Source organism: the organism of the source record quoted next, unplaced genomic scaffold (assembly GCF_019419815.1).
Source record: "Pyrus x bretschneideri cultivar Hongxiangsu unplaced genomic scaffold, Pyrus_bretschneideri_v1 Contig46, whole genome shotgun sequence".
In the NCBI taxonomy this organism is placed as follows: Eukaryota; Viridiplantae; Streptophyta; class Magnoliopsida; order Rosales; family Rosaceae; genus Pyrus; species Pyrus x bretschneideri.
Window position 1 is genome coordinate 252885 of NW_025999783.1, and position 20360 is coordinate 273244.

General features: G+C 35.6%; 1 protein-coding gene across 5 annotated transcripts; it reads left to right on the forward strand.

Moving 5' to 3' along the window:
• Positions 1–3787: 3787 nt before the first annotated feature.
• Positions 3788–20015, forward strand: LOC103935367 (myosin-6). Of its 5 annotated transcripts, none has more exons than XR_007252083.1 (39): positions 3788–4277; positions 5379–5507; positions 5973–6116; positions 6391–6536; positions 6621–6777; positions 6945–7003; positions 7206–7365; positions 7757–7906; positions 7979–8115; positions 8225–8371; positions 8473–8574; positions 9056–9113; positions 9211–9312; positions 9434–9471; positions 9606–9732; positions 9851–10255; positions 10350–10459; positions 11351–11411; positions 11727–11904; positions 12001–12206; positions 12581–12700; positions 13572–13670; positions 14450–14704; positions 14857–14996; positions 15134–15248; positions 15342–15362; positions 15450–15524; positions 15665–15835; positions 16324–16458; positions 16563–16745; positions 17229–17360; positions 17440–17510; positions 17605–17704; positions 17856–17912; positions 18604–18660; positions 18815–18895; positions 18983–19065; positions 19151–19647; positions 19744–20015. XR_007252083.1 is itself a non-coding variant. In XM_048567721.1 (39 exons), exons 1-39 carry the CDS (start codon positions 4275–4277, stop codon positions 19263–19265), a joined length of 4527 nt encoding a protein of 1508 aa, XP_048423678.1. In that variant the 5' UTR covers positions 3788–4274; the 3' UTR covers positions 19266–19767. The 5 variants fall into 5 exon arrangements, 3 of the variants coding, with proteins under 3 accessions (XP_048423678.1, XP_048423679.1, XP_048423677.1); XR_007252084.1 differs by having other exon boundaries at positions 19151–19379; positions 19472–19767; XM_048567721.1 differs by having other exon boundaries at positions 9851–10021; positions 10124–10255; positions 19151–19767.
• The last annotated feature ends 345 nt before the right edge of the window (positions 20016–20360 follow it).

The window sequence follows — 20360 nt, forward strand, 5'->3', positions numbered from 1 at the left end:
AAATCAACTATAATAAGAAAAAAAATATAATTGGATAAAGAAAAGAACGTTTGTGGCTTTAATGGTACGTAGCACTCAGTGTTACAAGTATTTTAGTTATTATATTTCATTTCTACGGTATTTTATTTTAAATCTCAATCGTTTATTTTCGCACCACTTAGTAACATGCATTATTAAGGAAAAATTAGAATGTCATTACATCTATTCCAAAATTATTATCAAGATGGATGCCTCAAATAATATTTCTTCTTCCATCATATTTGTTGGCAATGCAACTTGGGTTGGGTTAACTCGAATTTTCTTATGTCCAACCAGATTTCAAACTTGACCGAACATGTTAGAATGAACTACAAACTCGCTCAAACTTGATCATTTACTGGGTTGGGTTGATGTTTTACCCTTCGATATCAACTCAAATTCAACCTGATTTCTACACAGAATTCACTCATGCATATATAACTCGTCCCATTTCATATTATATAAGCTAGGTACAAGTTTGGGAGGGCTGTACTTGCAGCTTGTTGTTTGGTTTTGATTTGACAATGAATGATGTTGTCTTTACAATTTTATTGAAACTTTGGTATTGTCTTGTAATTATATTTCAATTTCGCATGGTTGAAATTTGTTTCCATGCTATTTGGTTTAACTTTTGCATGGATGATAATGTGCAAAAATTGAATTTAAACAATTTTATCAAAATTTGAAAAATCATGTTAAATAATGTGTTACGAAATTAAACTTGATGAAATTGAGAAAACCCAAATCCCATGAAAGTAGACCCAATTAAAAACTCAGGTCCGAATAAACTTGCATGAATTCAAACTCAACTTAAGCCTAATTTGAAAATGTTAGGTTAGAATTGGATTGACCATCTATCCGGTCTAACCCACCGAATTACAACCTTAGTATTTGTGCTTCACTTTCATGTTTGAGTCCACATCACGTTACCATTGCAAATTCAAAATTGGTACTAACTGCATCCGCATAGGTGGTGGTCAAACCGTTCTTTTACAACTAATCCAACGGCCATCACCCTATATCCACAGAGAAATGTTAGCTGAGGAGACGACACGTGTCCTCATGGTTATAGAAGCGATAAAACGACGTTCAAAAGCGACTGAACATTCAATAGAAGAGAAGAGGTCTTGGATCGGAAAAAGAAGTGATCTGGGCCGTCTATCCCGCCCCGGGGCCCGCAAAATCAACTAAACCAGCGGGAAGTAGTTGTGTTGTGCCCCATTTGGTGGGAAGGAGAAGGCTAGTTTAGTTTACGAATTTGACCTTAGGACCAGGAGAGAATAACCACGTTGGCATTAGTTTGTTGATGAAAATGAATTTTCACGTGAAAGGAAAAGATGCGAAATGAAAACCAATTTTGACATGATTACCTGAATGAGTTACATTTACTTAATTGATTGGTTATACCAAATATGAACTTTTCAACCTTTTACTTTACGTAATTCCAAATTTTTGTTTTCTTTAGTGGTTGGAAATTAACATTCATATATTATTTTATATTTTTGTGTTGAACAAACGATATGAGCTAGTATAATGTCGTTCAAATTCGTATTTGACGAGAATTGGACCCAAGAGCATTCTTAGTGAGGGGCTCTATATGGTGCTAGAAAAGTGGTGGATATATCTCATTTTAGAGCTCTGATGAATTTTTGGGGCTTTATAAAAAAATCTCTTCCAATGAAGGGTTATATCTTTCGGTATATATATTTATGTAGTAATTTGATTAAGCAATAATTTTTATTTGTGTTAGCTCTTCTTAAGTTGATTTTTGAACGTGCTATCTTAATTTTTTTTTTTTTTTTTTTTTATGAACCCTTCAACCAAAAAAATTCAAATTGTGATAAAGTTAGATTTTATCACTTATGAATCGTTCGTTGGATTAGATTCTCTTATCTCAAACTCATCCGTTGAAAGAAACAAACCCCCATTTCGTCCTCTGAAATAATTTAATTTTCACGTATAACACAACAATTTACCTAGCACCAATTGGTAAATTAGGATCATACAATTTTGAAAAAAAAAATTATTTGAAATTTTCACCCATCAATGCCCATGAACGTTAAATCAATTTGAAATTTTAATTCTTATGAAATTTAAACAATCATTAATTAGCCAAATTGCAAGAAAAATAAGTAAGAAAAAAGAATTAAAGTAATAATAAAAGTAGAGTATAAGTGTATTCGCAAGTGGAGGGAGATTGATAGAATTTTGCTCACATGGGTTGCTACTTTTTTTGTGGGACCTACTATTTTTTGGGGCTAGATGTAGCCTGATTTTATGTTACTCAAGAAAGAAAGTTGCTCGCTAAGGTTGGACATGTAGTAGCCTCATGGAGAATAAAGCCCCTATTGGGGATGCTCTAACACATCTCACTTACAAGTGAAGAAGAATACCACGAGGACTAGATAACTTTGTTTGTTAAGTGTAATATGTACATTTTGTATTGTGATGAGGAATAAATTACTTTCTTTGTAAAATGTACTGCTACCGGTGGAAGAAATTATAACGGAGATGATGATGGTGGTGGGAGTAAGACAAATGACTTAATGATGGAGGCGATGTGCAAGAATATGATGGAGTTACATACTTGAGCCCATTTATCGGCGAAGATGTCTTTACTCATGTCACCCATGATTAGTGTAGAGAAGCGGGTTAGGCATTGGTGCAGTTGGAAGTACTAGGCAGGAAGGTCTAATCAAAATGAAAGATGAAGATTTACTATCAGTGTTATGCATTCATTATGGTTTAGTTTTTTCTTTCTTTATGGTATTAGTTTAATTCAATAAGACTTGTGTTGCTTTCATGATGAAAGTTTCAATTATGTTATGTATAATTTATTCATTCTAATGAGATGCTTAATTGTATTACTTGTCATTAAAAAGATATTTTTCTTCTCACAAATCACATACTTATTTTTACATAGTATTTAATCATTAATTCTTAATTCATACATATGACATTCCCTAAAACATCATTTTAAATTTTCACATTTTTGAGCAATTTTCCATAATTTCCATCGTAGGCAACCAATATTGATTTCTATATGTCCATAAATATTTTCACAAATTTGTAGATCAATATTTTCACCGATACAGATATTTTAAATATTGAAAATAACGAGTTCGCAACCGATTTATTCCCTACATTTTTAGTGTAAATGTATCTTTGTTCAAAACTTGGATTAGGACCATTTATAACTAATTTTATCAAATTTGTAATTTGGACAATATAGGCAAACTCTCGAACCCGTCCATGCCTAACCCTAATTTTGTTAGAAATTAAGTATGTCATAAATATAGCAATTAGATCTCAATTTTTTCACCAATTTCATCCCTATCATATAATAAAACGTAAGATACACATACTTTAGTGAGTGTATATTTTCGGAAAGCAGAAAATAAGAAAAATGACGTCTCAAATGAAATGTAGATGAGAAGCCATCTTGTTAGAACTTACTTGAACTTACACACTTTTATTAAACGCACACTATATTTATTTATTTTTTCTCTAGAGAAAGCATGCTTGAACCCATTTGGATACAAAATAAAATTTCTCACTATTTATAATCAACGTATAATGCCTTACGGTCATAAATACTTCCTTACGGTCATAAATACTTCCTTAATAATCAGTAGTTCCACAAGGTTGGGGAAAGGGGCACTGATCGGAATTAAATGACCAAGCAAAGGTTAATATGGTAACTTCATATTTAATGTTGAGTTACGCGTTCATGTTGTTAGGCTTTTGGCAGACAGAAGCGAAACAGAGGCCGAGAGCGAGCGAGATAGAGAGAGAAAGCGAGGAGCGAGAGGGAGAGAGGGCCAACAGCGAGGAAGAGAGAGTGCAGAAGGGAAGCGCGAGCGAGAGAGAAAATCAGAGGGAAAATAGTTGCAGAGGATCTTCTTCTTTCTCGTTCAGGGAGGATAAAAGGTCCGCCATTGTTACCCCTCTGCAACAACATTTCCCATGTGAGAGACCTTCTTCCATTTCCTCCTCATACACCAGATACAGTTTTATAACCGCGATTTCCGTACAGTCGGAGCGACATTGTCGTCCTCTTACATGCGTGCTGCTGCAGCTCTGAAATTTGAAAAACCGATAATTTGGGCACACATTGGTGGATTTTCTTCGTACGGTTCCCTCTGAAGAGAAGAATCCATGGTTTTTTCGGCATTGGGTCGTGGCCGTTGCTGAGGGATTCTAGGGTTTTGGGAGCTCGGCCTCGGATCTGAATCTAATCAGATTTTTCGTCCGCAATGGTATCTTTCTCTCATTTTCTTGGTCACCAAGTTTTTGAATTTTCTCTCTATAATAATTTAAATTTTGAACAATTTGCTGCTTTTGCAATTTAATTTCTTAATCCTAGGTCAATGCATTGATGTTTTCTGAATGCGACTTGATTCTCGCTCAGTTAAGCTGAAACGGGCGTTATTTTATTGCTTCAGTGAGCTAACATGGGGTAGGAACTGTTTGATTATAGTTTATGGCAGTTAAAATTTCGGAAATGTTTGTTATTTTATCGTGGTCAACCAAAATTAAGATATGTAGATGTATTGAAATTAGCTGTTTTTCTGAGTAATTTAGTGTAAACTAGGAGAGGAGATAGTCGGGCTAGAAATATTTTACTGAAGGAATGACTTTTCGCCATGATAACGCTACTAGCTTTTCTCGACATAATTGGCGTAAAAGAGAGCTGCATTGTTGCCATTGCAGGAGTTCGAATTGCATTAACCTACCAGCCATGAAGCAAAGGTTAATGCAAGCGATCAAAAATCTCAGTCATGAAGTGAAGTTAATGCAAGCCAGAATTGTGACATTATGACAGTAAATGGATGTCTGGCTTGAAACACTAACGCTACTCCCTAGCATGCTTCATGTGTCCTAAGGCAGTGCCTTATGGATTCATTTGGATGGAATATTTATCAATAAGAAAAATAAAATATTGAGTCTCTTTTTACAACATGTTTAGTGGTTCACTCATTCTTACCTTGACAATTGAAAAGATTATGATTCTAAAAGATCTTCTAAAACTGTAAATCCACCTTTTATCCATATGCATGGATGCTATCAATGCTACACCAGAAGTGCATCCAGCATTTAGATTTCCTGGATAAGGCGTGTGATGCTTCCTTCAATTAGAATGCGATTCTTAAGTATCTCAAATGCAATGTATGCTAAATGAGGAACACATCACAGTTTTGTTGTAGAATCTTATTTTGAGTTCAGAATTATAATTGTATCACAACTGTCTAATCCTTGATTTTCATGTCTGATGTGTATCGATTTCTTGGTGATTTTAAAATTAAAGATCTGGCTTGCTCTTTCTTATGGACGTGCTAATTATTTCATTGTCCACACAGGCTGCCAATGTCAATTTGGCAGTAGGATCTCATGTTTGGGTTGAGGATTCTGAGGAAGCCTGGATTGATGGCGAAGTTGTAGGAGTCAATGATGAAGAGATTGAAATAAACTGTACATCAGGGAAGACGGTCAGTGCTGCTTTTGTTTTCCAAATCCTTTTGAGCCTTGCTTCTGCTTTTGTTAGCTGTATAATAGCTATTTATAACTTAATGTTGAACTTCAGTATGACATTGTTTAGCACCAAAAAAATGTAAATGAAGAAGTATCACATAGAGGACTTAAAAGACCTATCATGTTGGTAGGAAAAATGATACCGAATAATGTTAAAAGCACTTACTAGATTGGTAGAATGTTTTAGGGTCATAATATATCCACTTCAAATCAAATAATGTTCTCTGTTGATTGAATAATGACACAATTTTCATTTGATTGCATGTATTTCCTGTTCCTCAATTTACGTTTCCTTTGACACAGACAGAGCCATCATATTTATTGCATATATATATATGCATGAAAACTAGTGACTGATTATCCTCGTGTATTATTGAATATCATGATCATCTCATCGACTATTTTTTCCCCTTTTGTTGTAGGTTACAGCCAAAGCATCCAGCGTCTACCCAAAGGATCCTGAATTTCCTCAATGTGGTGTAGATGATATGACTAAGTTGGCTTATCTGCATGAACCAGGGGTTTTGCAGAATTTAAAAAGTCGATACTGTGTAAACGAAATATATGTGAGTACTACCCAGACATACCCCCGCTTTGTTGACCGATTGGTAGATTTGTTTTAGTTTAAATCCTTTTGAACTCAAATATATGTGAATTCCTTAAGGTCATCTATGCCATTTATTTGCCAAAATTGCATTCTCTTCACCTCTCAGCTATGGTTTTTAAACATGGATAATCTATTAACTTTTTGTGCACAGTCAGTACTGTGATTGACAATTTCATTTTCAAAGGTATAACTTTGATTGCAGACAGAGCTAAACTCCGTAGTTGTGTTTCCAGACTTATACAGGAAGTATATTGATAGCTGTGAACCCCTTCCGGAGACTACCTCATTTATATGATAATCATATGATGGAACAGTATAAAGGTGTGGCTTTAGGTGAGCTGAGCCCACACCCTTTTGCTATTGCTGATGCTGCCTATAGGTACTTTGTTGAACTTTGCCATTTGCTTCACCTTTTGACTGTGTGGTGCAACTTCAATAAATTTTTATTTATTTTTTAATGCAGACAGATGATTAACGAGGGAATAAGCCAGGCAATTTTGGTCAGTGGGGAAAGTGGAGCTGGGAAAACAGAGAGTACAAAGATGCTTATGCGTTATCTTGCCTATATGGGTGGAAGAGCTGTATCGGAGGGGCGGTCTGTGGAACAGCAAGTATTGGAGGTAACAAGTTTATGATGTTCTTACGCATCCAGTTGGAACTAGCATTACAGTTCTATTTTTGTTGTCATCTGAGATGTCTATTATTCATGACTTTTCTTTGGGAAGTGACTTGCGCTAGTAAAAAAATCCATTTCTTCACTTATTTTTTATGTTATTATTATTGGCAGTCTAACCCTGTTCTTGAAGCATTTGGTAATGCAAAGACTGTCCGAAACAATAATTCCAGGTGGGAACCTGTTTCCTTTTTCTTCTACCAGGATTACTATTAAAAATTATCTTTTTATAAGTCTGATGGGATGTCTAATCTGATGGGATATCTAATCTTACAGTGGAAGGTTATTATTGAGAGCAGTTTGTATATCTTTCTGTTGTATCTTCTAGTCAATTGGGTTAATTTCCCACTCTGATTGAGCTTAACATAACTGCAGTCGTTTTGGTAAGTTCGTGGAGATTCAGTTTGATCAAACAGGGAGAATCTCAGGAGCTGCCATTAGAACTTATTTATTGGAGCGATCCAGAGTTTGTCAAGTATCTGATCCAGAGAGAAATTACCATTGCTTTTATATGCTCTGTTCTGCACCTCCAGAGGTGAAATGATCTCCTATACACATACAATGTATTCTTCATATGGTCTGGTTCTATAATAGAAAGCCATGATTAATTGTTCTTTGGCTAAAAAGTAAATACTTAGAATTAGAAAAACCAGAAAATCACTGGATAATATAGATCCTAATTGTATTAACTAAGTTATCCTACTACTCAGTGCTCACTATTCCAAAATTGATATGGATTTCTAGTTTGTTACTAGCTGTTTGGTGCGTTCATGTGAACTTTTTGTTGCTGGTAGTGTCACTCCGAGTCATTTAGAGTGGGAGTTTCGTTTGAAATAATTAAACCTAAGAACAGTTCATTATCAAAATGACATGACTAGTTCTTCATATAAATTTAACATTTGCATGTTTTTTGTGCCCACATTCAGGATTTTGAGAAGTACAAATTGGGAAATCCAAGAACATTTCATTATTTAAATCAGTCCAACTGCTATGAGCTGGATGGGGTGGACGATTCAGAGGAGTATCTCACAACTAGGAAAGCTATGGATGTGGTTGGGATCAGTTCTGAGGAGCAGGTATGTCACTGGATTGCTTATGAACATTAAATATTCTATCAAATATCTTGACTTTTGTTCTGCTTTTTTTAGGATGGAATATTTCGAGTTGTAGCTGCAATACTTCATTTAGGCAACGTTAACTTTGCAAAGGGGAATGAATCTGATTCTTCTGAACCCAAGGATGATAACTCTCGGTTCCATCTCAAAACTGCTGCTGAACTATTCATGTTTGTGTCCATTACTTTATATGTTTTTTTTTTTTTGGTAAATATCCACATGTGGTTTTTGATGTTTTCTTAAGTAAATGGCTGAGCTTTTGTCTACAATCTATGTTAGGTGTGATGAGCAATCTCTTGAAGATTCTCTGTGCAAACGTGTGATGGTGACCCGTGATGAGACCATAAAGAAAAGCTTAGATCCAGATTCTGCAGCCATCAGTAGAGATGCATTGGCCAAAATTGTTTATTCAAGGTTATTTGATTGGTAGGAATATACTAGTTAGTTCATTGTTCAGCAAAAAATATTCTGCATTGATATAATCTAGTTCTTAATGTTTTCCTAATGTGGTGAACTAATTGCCCCAGGCTTGTGAACAAGATAAACAACACTATTGGTCAGGATCCTGATTCAAAATATTTGATTGGAGTTCTGGATATTTATGGATTCGAGAGTTTCAAGACAAACAGGTGCTTAACTGGTATGCTTTATTTTCATCGTTTAAAAGGTTAAATTATTGCAGAGGACTGCATCGATTCCTTCTGTTTTTTGGATTGGGATCTTGATCGAGAAAGTTCTCCCTTTGTGGCTGTATGATGCCATTTAAATCCAGAGATTTTTTTTTCTTTACGCCAAAATCCTGAACAATGTTTGAAGTGTTTTATTTGTGCAGTCACATCTGGTTCAGAAAACTTTCAACTGATATTACAGCCTTTGCTTCTAATAATGTTCCAAGTGTTTTATTCATGCTATCACATCTGGTTCAGAAAGCTTTAAACTGATATCACAGCCTTTTCTTCTATGCATTATCTACTCATGCAAAAATTAACTGCCCACACATTTCTGTGACAGCTCTGTTCTTTATCACTTCTTAGGTTGGCCTGGTTGCTTTTTTTATATTCTTGAGTTCACTTCTCGTGTTTAATTTCAAAACCGTTAACTGATGTGCAGCTTCGAGCAATTTTGTATCAATTTGACAAATGAAAAATTGCAGCAGCATTTCAACCAGGTGTGGGAATGGATACATAATAAGTATTCTTTGGTATTCTTGGATCCTCCAGACTACTCTCATTTAATCAATTAAGTGTCAACATTCTGCTTGACAGCATGTGTTCAAGATGGAGCAAGAAGAATATACTAAAGAAGAAATTGATTGGAGTTACATAGAGTTCATCGATAATCAGGATGTTCTTGATCTCATTGAAAAGGTATGCCAGTTTTCAATAATTTTAATTAAGGTCTGCTCATTTCTTTGAATTAAACATATTATTTATTTGCTTGCAATATCGTGTTTTTCTTTCTTTCTGATATATGCTTTTATTATTTCAGAAGCCCGGTGGCATCATTGCTCTTCTGGATGAGGCTTGGTATGCACTGGAATATAAAAATTAATACGATACCCCCTCCGTCCTCCTTAGATACCAACTTGTTGACTATTTACTAGGAAATATTTTGATCTATTTCTTGTGATTTGGTGACAAGCTTATGTTATTCTTTGTAGTATGTTCCCGAGATCAACCCACGAAACATTTTCACAGAAGCTTTATCAAACTTTTAAAGACCATAAACGTTTTAACAAGCCAAAATTGTCGCCTACCGACTTTACCATTTGCCATTATGCCGGTGATGTAAGTTTTGAATTCAACCCTAACCTCTTGTACAAACTGCATCAGACTAATCAAATCCTACCATGGAGAAGTTATCAACTTGCTTGATATTTATGTCGTTGGAAAATTTGGTTTTCAGGTTACTTATCAAACAGAGTTCTTCCTGGATAAGAACAAAGATTATGTTGTTGCAGAGCATCAAGCACTCCTTAGTGCCTCCAAATGCCCTTTTGTTTCAGGCTTGTTCCCTCCTTTACCCGAAGAATCTGCCAAACAATCAAAGTTCTCATCAATAGGTTCTCGATTCAAGGTCCCTTTCTGTTCCAAATTTCTAATTAAGCTTATGCTCACTGATCAATTAAATTTTGTTTATGTTCCTTTTGTTTTTATTCTTTATCGTCTTCTTGAACAGCAACAACTGCAATCATTGCTTGAAACGCTAAGTGCCATTGAGCCTCACTACATACGCTGTGTAAAGCCAAATAATCAACTCAAACCTGCCATATTTGAAAATACCGCTGTTTTACAGCAGCTTTGCTGTGGGGTAAGCATATTGTGTAGTCCCAAAAAGAAAAAAAATCTTACCAGTTACGCCTTGCACAATAATGCAACCTGAATTGTTATGTATCTAATCCCAGGGAGTAATGGAGGCAATTCGGATTAGTTGTGCTGGATATCCAACTAGAAAGACCTTTGGAGAATTTACAAGTCGTTTTAAAATTCTGGCACCTGAGGTTCTAAATGGAAGGTAGTTTCACCAAATTCTCTGAACATCAATTAATCTCTCTCTCTCTCTATGTATATATGTGTGTGTGTGTGTGTATTCTTGATTTCATGCATTTGTAAGTGGGCTATATATATGTATATGTATATTCTTCGCTTTCATGCATCTGTAAGGTAATCTAGACTCTGGGCTTTTCTGTAATGCTTTGATGCATGTTGCTGTCTATTGGTGACCAGAACTTATCCCACAATTCCCAACCTGCATTAATGGACTATCGATCTATCTATTTATCTTTCTGGAACATCATTGATGTCTCCGCCAATTGATCCCATTGACTACGTGTTGTAGTTAACACAATGAAATGAATGTACTGTATGTGCACTACCCATGTAGAACTTCGTGGGTGTCCTGCAACAGTTGATTGCATTGACCGCACAATGAACTCAACATGATTAATGTTCTATATATTTACTACAAAGATTTATGCAACACTGCTACAACTATGTATCTATGTTGTTGTCTGTTTTTCATTTTTATGGGTGTTTTTTGATGTTGTACAAGAGTAATGGACTACATATGCATCACAAACTATAACAGTTTTATGGTTGCGGGAAAACAAGTTTTTTGAAAACTATATTGGTATGGAAGAGTTGCAGGGTAAAGTTAGTTTTGAATCATCACTTTGGGCTTCAATATATTTGGAATTTCAACATTTATCTTGTCTAGAAGCTCTCACTAGTTCGAAAACAACTGATCTGTGATACTCTAATATCTTTGGACTTAAGGTCCTGTTTTATGGAGACAATTCTATTGTTTTGTAGGCTAGTTTTCATCGTTGTTTTTTTTAGTGTCAGAATTTCTTCTTCTTGTTTTTATGTAAAACTTCTGTTAACTTTCTTAGTTCATTATTTTCAGCGTTGATGAGGTCACTGCATGCAAGAAGCTCTTACAAAAGGTCAACCTCAAGGGATATCAGGTATTTCAAACAGTTCTGTTTCTTTCACACTGTTATCTGGAGCTAAAGTTAGATGTTATCATATTTTTTTAAATGGTTAAATGATTAAGTGGGAACTCATTATATTTCCACTCCAGTAGTTGTTTATCTGCATACATTTGCTTAAAATGGACGGCAGTTTTTCTTGTCACGTAAGACCAAGCTACTGCACTACAATTGGAAAATCTACTTTTTCAGGAGTCAAGCTGCTTTGTATCACCGATCATTACATGATCCTGACCTATAATCTTTTGTAGGGTTAACAAGGCCAATATTTCTGATATGTTCCTGTTGCAGGTTGGGAAAACAAAAGTGTTCCTCAGGGCTGGTCAGATGGCAGAACTAGATGCATATAGAAGTGAGTTATTGGGAAGATCGGCTAGCGTTATCCAGAGAAAAGTTCGCTCCTACCTATGTCGCAAAAAATTTGTCTTGTTGCGGTTGTCTGCCATCCAAATCCAAGGCTTATGTAGAGGTAAGCAAGAATTTTCACCTTGTGCTTCTAGGAGATTTGTTGCCTTATAGCCCAAGATCTGTTACTAAAACTTTTGTTTTCTTTGACTGATTGCAGGACAAGTTGCACGCCAACGATATGAAAACATGAGAAGGGAAGCTGCTTCTGTGATTATTCAGAAATATGGTCGCTCGTATCTTTCTAGGAATGGTTATAAAAACTTGTGCTCTTCAGCTGTTTGTATTCAAATTGGTATGCGAGGGTTGGCTGCTCGTAAGGAGCTTAGTTCCAGGAAGAAAACAAGGGCTGCAACAGTGATACAGGTGAAGATTACTTTTCTAGTATAGCAATGATTTCTGATATTTTCGGGGTTTCTTCATTTGCTGAATATCTGAATACAATTTCTTTATCTTTTTCTTGTACAATATAAGGAAATGTGTTATAAAAAAGCTTATCAAAATGAATAAATTTTATTGATTTGTTTTGTTTCCCAAATTCATGTGATAGAGAAGAGAAATCTCTATTGAGAGAGAGGCTATCAAAAGAGAAAACCAAACGTACCAGATCCTGATCCGGAAATTTATATTTTAGGTTTTCTTTAGTTTATGGCCGGTCGTTGTAGTTCTTTGTTGGTTTTATTTTGTAGTCTCTTTTATGCTTTTATTGTTTTACCCATTGATTCAGAATATTATTACAGAGTCATTGCCGGAAACACTTAGCACATGCTCGTTATTTGAGGATGAAGAAAGCAGCTATTTCCATACAATGTGGTTGGAGACGAGTAGTTGCTCGTAGAGAGTTGCGGAAGCTAAAGATGGTGATACCTTCTTTCTTTCTTCTGAATTTTTCAGTGTTTGATTTTCTCCGCTTACTCTTTTGACGCCTTGTCTTACCTTTGTGGGTCTGCTTGTTAATTTCGTTTCCATATGTTGCAATCTGGCGGTATTTTCTCATGGTGTCTTGTGCTTTATGAATTTCTATGTTATTTGTCTTTAACAAGCTTTTGTCTTGCCTATGATCCACTTCCGCAATCTGGTTAAATTTGTTGGTTTTCATTGAAGGGTGAAAATTTTATTTAGTTTACTAATTTAGCTAGCTTGCTACAAGAGTAGGTAACTGTAGTTTGATCAATGATCATGCTCCGCTGTCAATAATGTTCTCTCTAGCACTTGTGTATGTTTTCTTTTGCCAAGTTCTATTTTTCTACTGTTTAATTCTCAACCTAAAACACCTCAAGATCTTGACTCAGTTTCTATGCTTCTTTGGCCTTGTTCGAAACACAATGGAATTCAAATTTCAGTTCATTTGGTGGTTTGAGTCCACAACTTTGTTATATATACATTTATATTTTGTGTTTGAAATAACAAAGTATAGAACTCAATTGAAAAGGCTAAAAAACTGGCGATTTCTTTAACAAGAAGAAACAAAGCTAAACATGTCTGATCTGGTTTTATGGACTTCCTTTATCTTGTGTAAGTGATGGGTTCCACCATCTAGAAGACTCATACTAAAAAATAGTATCAATAAATGAAAATCATGGTCAAGTCTGCTCCATTAAACCAGCCCGATCTGTCTCTCTCTGGTATCATATTTGAAATTTTGTTCCAAACCAATGTACAGTGGTTTCAAACAGAGTGTATATGCAAAATGAGCATTATATTTTTTAATTAACTTGTCTTTTTCTGCAGGCTGCTAAGGAAACTGGTGCTCTCCAAGAAGCCAAAAATAAGTTGGAAAAGGAAGTTGAAGAGCTAACCTGGCGCCTGCAACTGGAGAAGCGAATGAGGGTAATGATCCCTATCTTCTCTGTAATATGTTAATGCATACTATCCTACATAGCTACGTCGACTGCAATCATCTAATCAATATTTGAAGGATATGCCAATCAGCTAAGGTTACCCACAAAAAAAACTATGGTGATATGATTTCCTGGTGAATACTCCAATCTTTTCCACTTGATAAAGTTTTCCTCATGTACGTTCCTTTGGAATGTTTGATCTAAGGTTGTAAGCCTGCAAAAGCATTCTGTATGTAGGCTGAAGAAGAATTGTGTTTTTATGTTTTCTGCTCGGAGTTCTCTATGAAATTTGGTTGATGCAGTAACAACTTTTTAGTTAGAAAAAAAAAAGTACTCTTCGAAAGGATTAGTACTAAACCATCTTTCCAAGTCTAACAATAAAGCTTATTTGGTTCAAATAATAATCATACTGCAAGAGTCTATCAATAACAAATCTATTTTTATACTCTCTTCTCCTCTCTATTTTATCGTCTCTCAGATTAAGTTTTTTATCTTCCTATTCTGTAAACCTCTTATATTTGTTCGCATTTCTACCATCAAAGGCCACCAAAGATCATAGGTTCACCATCTTGTGTACTGTCCTATATCATTGGTTCACCATGTACCTTTGGTTTGAATTGTTATTTATACATCCATTTGGATCCTTCTTGATTAAGGATCTTAGTTTGACAAGAAGCACAAGAGCAATAAATATATTTTGACTTCTATATATCAAGTCTGAAAAAAATATGGTATATGCATAACAAGAGAGGGATTCTTTAAATGCAGGCTGACATGGAAGAGGCCAAAACAAAGGAAAATGCGAAGTTGCAGTCTGCTTTGAAAGAGATGCAACTCGAATTTCAAGAAACTAAATCCCTGCTTATGAAGGAACGTGAGGCTGCAGCAAAAGCATCAGAGGAGGCAGCAAAAGCGGCTGAGGCTGCAGCAAAAGTAGCTGAACAACTGCCAGTCGTACAGGAGATTTCAGTTGTGGATCAGGAAATAGTCAATAAGCTTACTGCCGAAAATGAGCAGCTTAAGGTAAAGGCACTGAAACTCTCATATGCTTTTTCGGTTTTAGTATTTCAGGTATATAAAGTGATTAGTTTGTGATTGCTTTCAAGTACACAATTGTCTGAGGTTTTTTTGCCTTGTTTCTTTTTTCTTAATGATTTTTAGCTCTGATCTTTCAGGCCCTGGTAGATTCACTGGAAAAGAAGATTGATGAAACAGAGAAAAAGTTTGAAGAAACAAGTAGGCTTAGTGAACAGCGGCTCAAGCAGGCTACGGAGGCAGAATCGAAGATAATTGATTTGAAGACTGCCATGCAGAGGTTCTTTCTCGACTTCTGTCAAATTGGATTAGGATGCATCACTGATTATTACTCAGTCAATTAATTGAATAGTTAATTTATATGCTTAATTGTGCTTTGTTATTCTAATATAGTTTGTTGCCTGTATCATTCCTCAGGCTAGAAGAAAAACTTTCTGACATGGAAACCGAGGACCATATTTTGCGTCAGCAAGCATTAAAGATGTCAGCTTCTATGAAAATGTCAGAGCATTTGGCTGGAGCACCAGCTCAGGTAGGCTTCCCACAAGAATGTTTTTTTTTTTTTTTTGCATTGGTCCTGCTAAGAACATTTTATTGATTTTTGTTTCTCCCCCTATAATTGCAGCCTTTGGGGAATGGTCATCATGTAAGTGAATAATTTAAATCAAGTGTTGTTTACCATAGCTGTTTATTTGTTGTTCTTTGTACGATCCTAAGGTTTGATTTAATGTAGGAACCACTGAGAACTACACCGTCCAAGAAATTTGGCTCAGAGTCTTTCAGGAGATCCCAAATTGAAAGGCAACATGTATGTATTTGAGAAGCAAGTCATTCTTTCCAATTTGTTGATTTTCTTTTATTTGGTTTTACTCTTATCTATTTTATTTTTTCTTTACTTTTTCTCTTGAAGCTTATTCTGCTTCTGTATTATTCATCTATGTGGTGCAGGAGGGTGTAGATACTCTTATGAAATTAGTGACAGGTAATCTTGGATTCAGTGAAGGAAAGCCAGTTGCAGCAATAACAACATACAAATGTCTTCTGCACTGGAGATTATTTGAAGCGGAAAAAACTAGTGTATTTGACCGACTTATTCAGATAATTGGTTCTGCAATTGAGGTAAATTAATATCCATTATAAATTTTGTTTTACTAATGTATTAGAACTGAACCAGTCATCAAAGCAGATAGGGGGTTAGACCCTTTCACAACTCTGTTGCATTGAACTTTTTTGACAAGACTTCTATGCTAACTGATGAGTGTATTTGATCATGAATTCTAATTTAATTTGGGGGGGGGGGTGCTTTCCCTCAGTGATTTCTTTGGGTTACTATCAATTACTTGAATCTGAATACGAACTGTTGAATTTTGTATAGCACACAGGAAACTCTCTAAAGATGTGTCCACATATTCATGAAGGACCACTATTTATTTAAGTGGATAACCACATATTTATAGTGGTTAACCAAATCAATAAAATAAAAGCTTTTGAAGCTATCAAGAGAAAACAAGATTTGGTTTTTTAAGAAATGCAGGGGTCCAAAGCAATTTGGGACTTTATGCTGCACTGTTTTCGGAACTTGAGTTTGATGACATGTTTCTTTACAGGACCAGGATAACAATGATCATATGGCTTATTGGCTTTCCAATACATCTACATTGTTGTTCTTGCTCCAGCGGAGTTTAAGAACTGCTCCACGAAAGCCTCCTACCCCTACATCTTTATTTGGAAGGATGACCCAAGTAATGAAATCTATTTTATTCATGTATCATTTTGATTTTTTTTTTCTGGGTATATGATTTCTTTCTTCTTGTGCCTGTTGTCATATGATGTTCTTGCTTTGTAGGGCTTCCGATCTTCTTCTGCCAATCTTTCAGTTGGTGCTTCTGATTTAGTACGTCAGGTTGAGGCCAAGTATCCAGCTTTGCTCTTTAAGCAGCAACTTACAGCATATGTAGAAAAGATATATGGAATCGTCCGAGACAATTTGAAGAAGGAATTGTCACTTCATCTTTCTTCTTGCATCCAGGTACAATGAAGTTTGGCATTACACCATTGGAACTTGGCATGAGTTTTTAGCAGTTCTTACATCCTTTTAAGTCCTAGGATGGAATAGTAATTGCTTTCAGCTTTAATTTCTCCTGTTAACTTTTGCTATACTCCTGGATTCATACCTTCTAGAAGTAGGCATGTGATTTAAATGCTAGTGTGAAGATTACCTCTGGTCATTTTCATAAATTTTTGCCAAGGGCAGGAAATTTTTACCATATGCTATGTTAACACGGATGCCTTCTATACTGGTTTGGTTAGGTTTGTGATTCATTTTGTTGGTGAGAATGCAAGTTAGGTAATGTGGTTGATGTCTCAAAAATTTGGTTGCCAAGAATTAGCTTTGATTGATGAATCATTGAGGTTAAATATGCTAGAGATCTCTTACATGAAACATTTCAGTTTATTATATTTTATGGTATCATTTAATTAAGTTGGGTCATGTGTTTCCTTGATGATTCAGGCACCCAAAACGGCAAAAGGTGGTGTTTCAAAATCACCTGAAGGATCAACTGGGAACAGTCCTCGGGCTAATCCTTGGAATAGCATCATCGCAAATCTTAATGGGTTTCTCACTACATTTAAAGAAAATTGTGTAAGCAATATTCATGACACTTTTAAGGTGGTTAGTATCCCCTTGCGGCATTTTAATCCAATGAATGACCTTCTTTCAGGTGCCTCCAATTATTGTTCAGAAGATATTTACTCAAATGTTCTCATACATCAATGTACAGATTTTTAATAGGTAAGTTACTCTCTTATATTTGTCAATAAATATTACAAAAATTAAATATGACCTGGTTAACTTGTGGCTGATTTATTGCTTGATTCTGCTGCAGCCTTCTTCTTCGTCGAGAGTGCTGCACCTTCAGCAATGGCCAATATGTGAAGAATGGGCTAGCTGAATTGGAGCTATGGTGTAGCCTAGCAAAAGAAGAGGTACTGTTTTAAACTTACCAGCAGTGAAAGGTTAATTTTCAATTTTTTTAAGTCCCTACAATCCTCCCTGCCTTCCATCTTGAAAATAGTTTTGGTTGTTCCATCATTCTTTCTTTTGATCATTTCTGGTTGACGTTTCATCTCATTGCAGTATGCTGCCTCATCATGGGATGAACTCAAATATGTTAGGCAGGCTGTAGGATTCTTGGTACGTTTCTCGGTTGTGTTGCTTCTGATGGTTCTTGTTGGTAGTTGTTGTACAATTCACACCAACTGGTATTTAATATTTATGCAAAGACTGGAAATATTAATAACCATTTATTATTTAAATCTTTATGCTTTGTTATTAAAAATATAAGGATTATGAAAATAAAAATATTTCTTATTCATCAAGAGGAATATAAGACCAGATAAGGAAGAAATGTGACAATGTTATGAATTTTGTAACTGTTAACATCGTTATACTCAAATACAGCAGATGGAGCAATTGTGTTAACTCTAGAGAGTTAAAATTGGCATGGATTTCCCTTTCTTGCTTATCTCCCATCACAGATTTGTATAATGTGTTTTGCATTGCTTGTCAACTTGTAGGTTGTATGCATTTGAATTGTTCCAAAGTATCCAAACTTTGATTTTTCATTGTGCAAGTAGCAACATTTCTGACACTCATTTATTTAAGGAATGAAGGATTGCTTTTGTCGAATTTTCTCTATATTTTTGAAATTGAAATGTGGAGAAATGTAGTCACCTTATTTCATGATTACGTTTTCCTGTACAAAGATGGTTATTAATTAAATTAATGGGCACCGTACTGAATTCAAATTGGAAATTCATCTGCTAATCTATTTTCATTTGGTTGTTAGCTAGTTCTGAACTGAAGACTTATTTGATCTCTGCAGGTTCTACACCAAAAGTCCAGAATCTCCTATGATGAACTAACAAATGACCTATGCCCTGTAAGTCTCTCTGTGAAACTGGAAGATGAAATGAATTTTTTGTCCGCATCTGGTTGAAGCTGTGGATTCCTGTTAATAGACTTCGGTTCATTTACAAATAAATTTGATTTTCTTGTTTGCACTGTCTCTAGCTCATTTATGCTTCTCTCTTCAGGTCTTGAGTGTTCAACAACTTCATAGAGTATGCACACTATTTTTGGATGATGATTACAACACGCAAAGTGTTTCCCCTGATGTGAGTTGAGAAAACTGAAAATTTGATTGGAAACTGCAAAGCTTAATCATAATAGTCTGACATAGTGAAACTGCTTTCCTTTTGCAGGTCATTTCCAGCATGAACTTTCTAATGACAGATGACTCCAGCAGTGATGATAGCAGCTCCTTCTTGCTGGATGACAATTCCAGGTTAGGAAGTCTCTTTTCTTTGTTTTATTTCCGTTTATGAATGCTGATGTTGGAAACTTCTACTAACCATGCTTTGTGAATGCAGCATTCCTTTTTCAATTGAAGATATATCGAGTTCCATGCAAGACCAGAGCTATTCAGATGTAAAACCTCCCACAGAACTTTCGGAGAATCCAGACTTCCAATTTTTACAGGAGTAAGGCAGTCACTTCCACAATCTTCCTCTTTGTGGTACACGTTTTTGACAAGGATTTAACCGAAGCTTCAATTCTTTCAACTCCTGTAAATCCGCCCCAAATTTTTCGCCACTTCAGGTGCTTTTCTTCATTGTAACTTCCATTGACCTGGGTGTGGTATTCTTATTTCCAGTTAGAATTGTAAACTTATATTAGGCTGGTTGGGATAGGTAAAGGGGCAGGATAGGTTTCAGAGTTCGCTTTCATTTTGTAATTCGACATCGAGGGAGCATTCTTTATAGGGATGGTAGCAGGGAAGAACAGTTTGGTGGGAGTGATCTCAAAACTACTGCTCCTGCCCCGAATCTTCATTTGTACAAAGTGGTAGAATGTACTACGGTACAAGGTAAATATAGTGGATTTGCCTGATTGCTTTGAACAAAACCTGTTGCAGGCACATCTGTTTGATTGAACTGTTACTGTGGATTTGATGTATGTACAGATCAGTGATGTTCTCTTCGTCCTATGGAGACCAAGGAATATGGTCACTCGTCTTTAAAGTTTACATCAAGGATGAAGAATACATGAATGCGCTTTTAGTGTTTTTAATATGAATGCTTGATATCAATTCCAATGATTGATACCATGATTCCTTAGATTTCAAATCAAGTGTTTTAGAGAACGGAGCTCATACGGAATCTACAAGTTTTGAATTGTAAACTCATTTTTCAACGTTCTGTTCATATAACGTTTGGTCGCACACTTGTTTAGCTATGCGTTCTGTTCTGTAATTTTTGACATCATTGCTGCGTGGAGCATATAATGTTGCCAGTTTTGAGATCACAATGGATAACTAGAGGTGTACAACGGGTCAGGCTAGAACAAGCACTAGCCTAGCAGAGCAATAATACCAAATTTCACAAAATTCACATAAAGAGGATTTCTTGCGGGACACTTTTTGTAAACGGCTGCGTTTGACAATTACGAACTTTTAAATAACCAAGTCTACTTGGTACTACGGTCTGGTGTTATTTCTCTTCATTTGTAAATGAGATATTTCAAATCTAAATTTGGTAGATGACGAGTTCATACCAATTTGTTTCTCCAACCCCGTTTGTT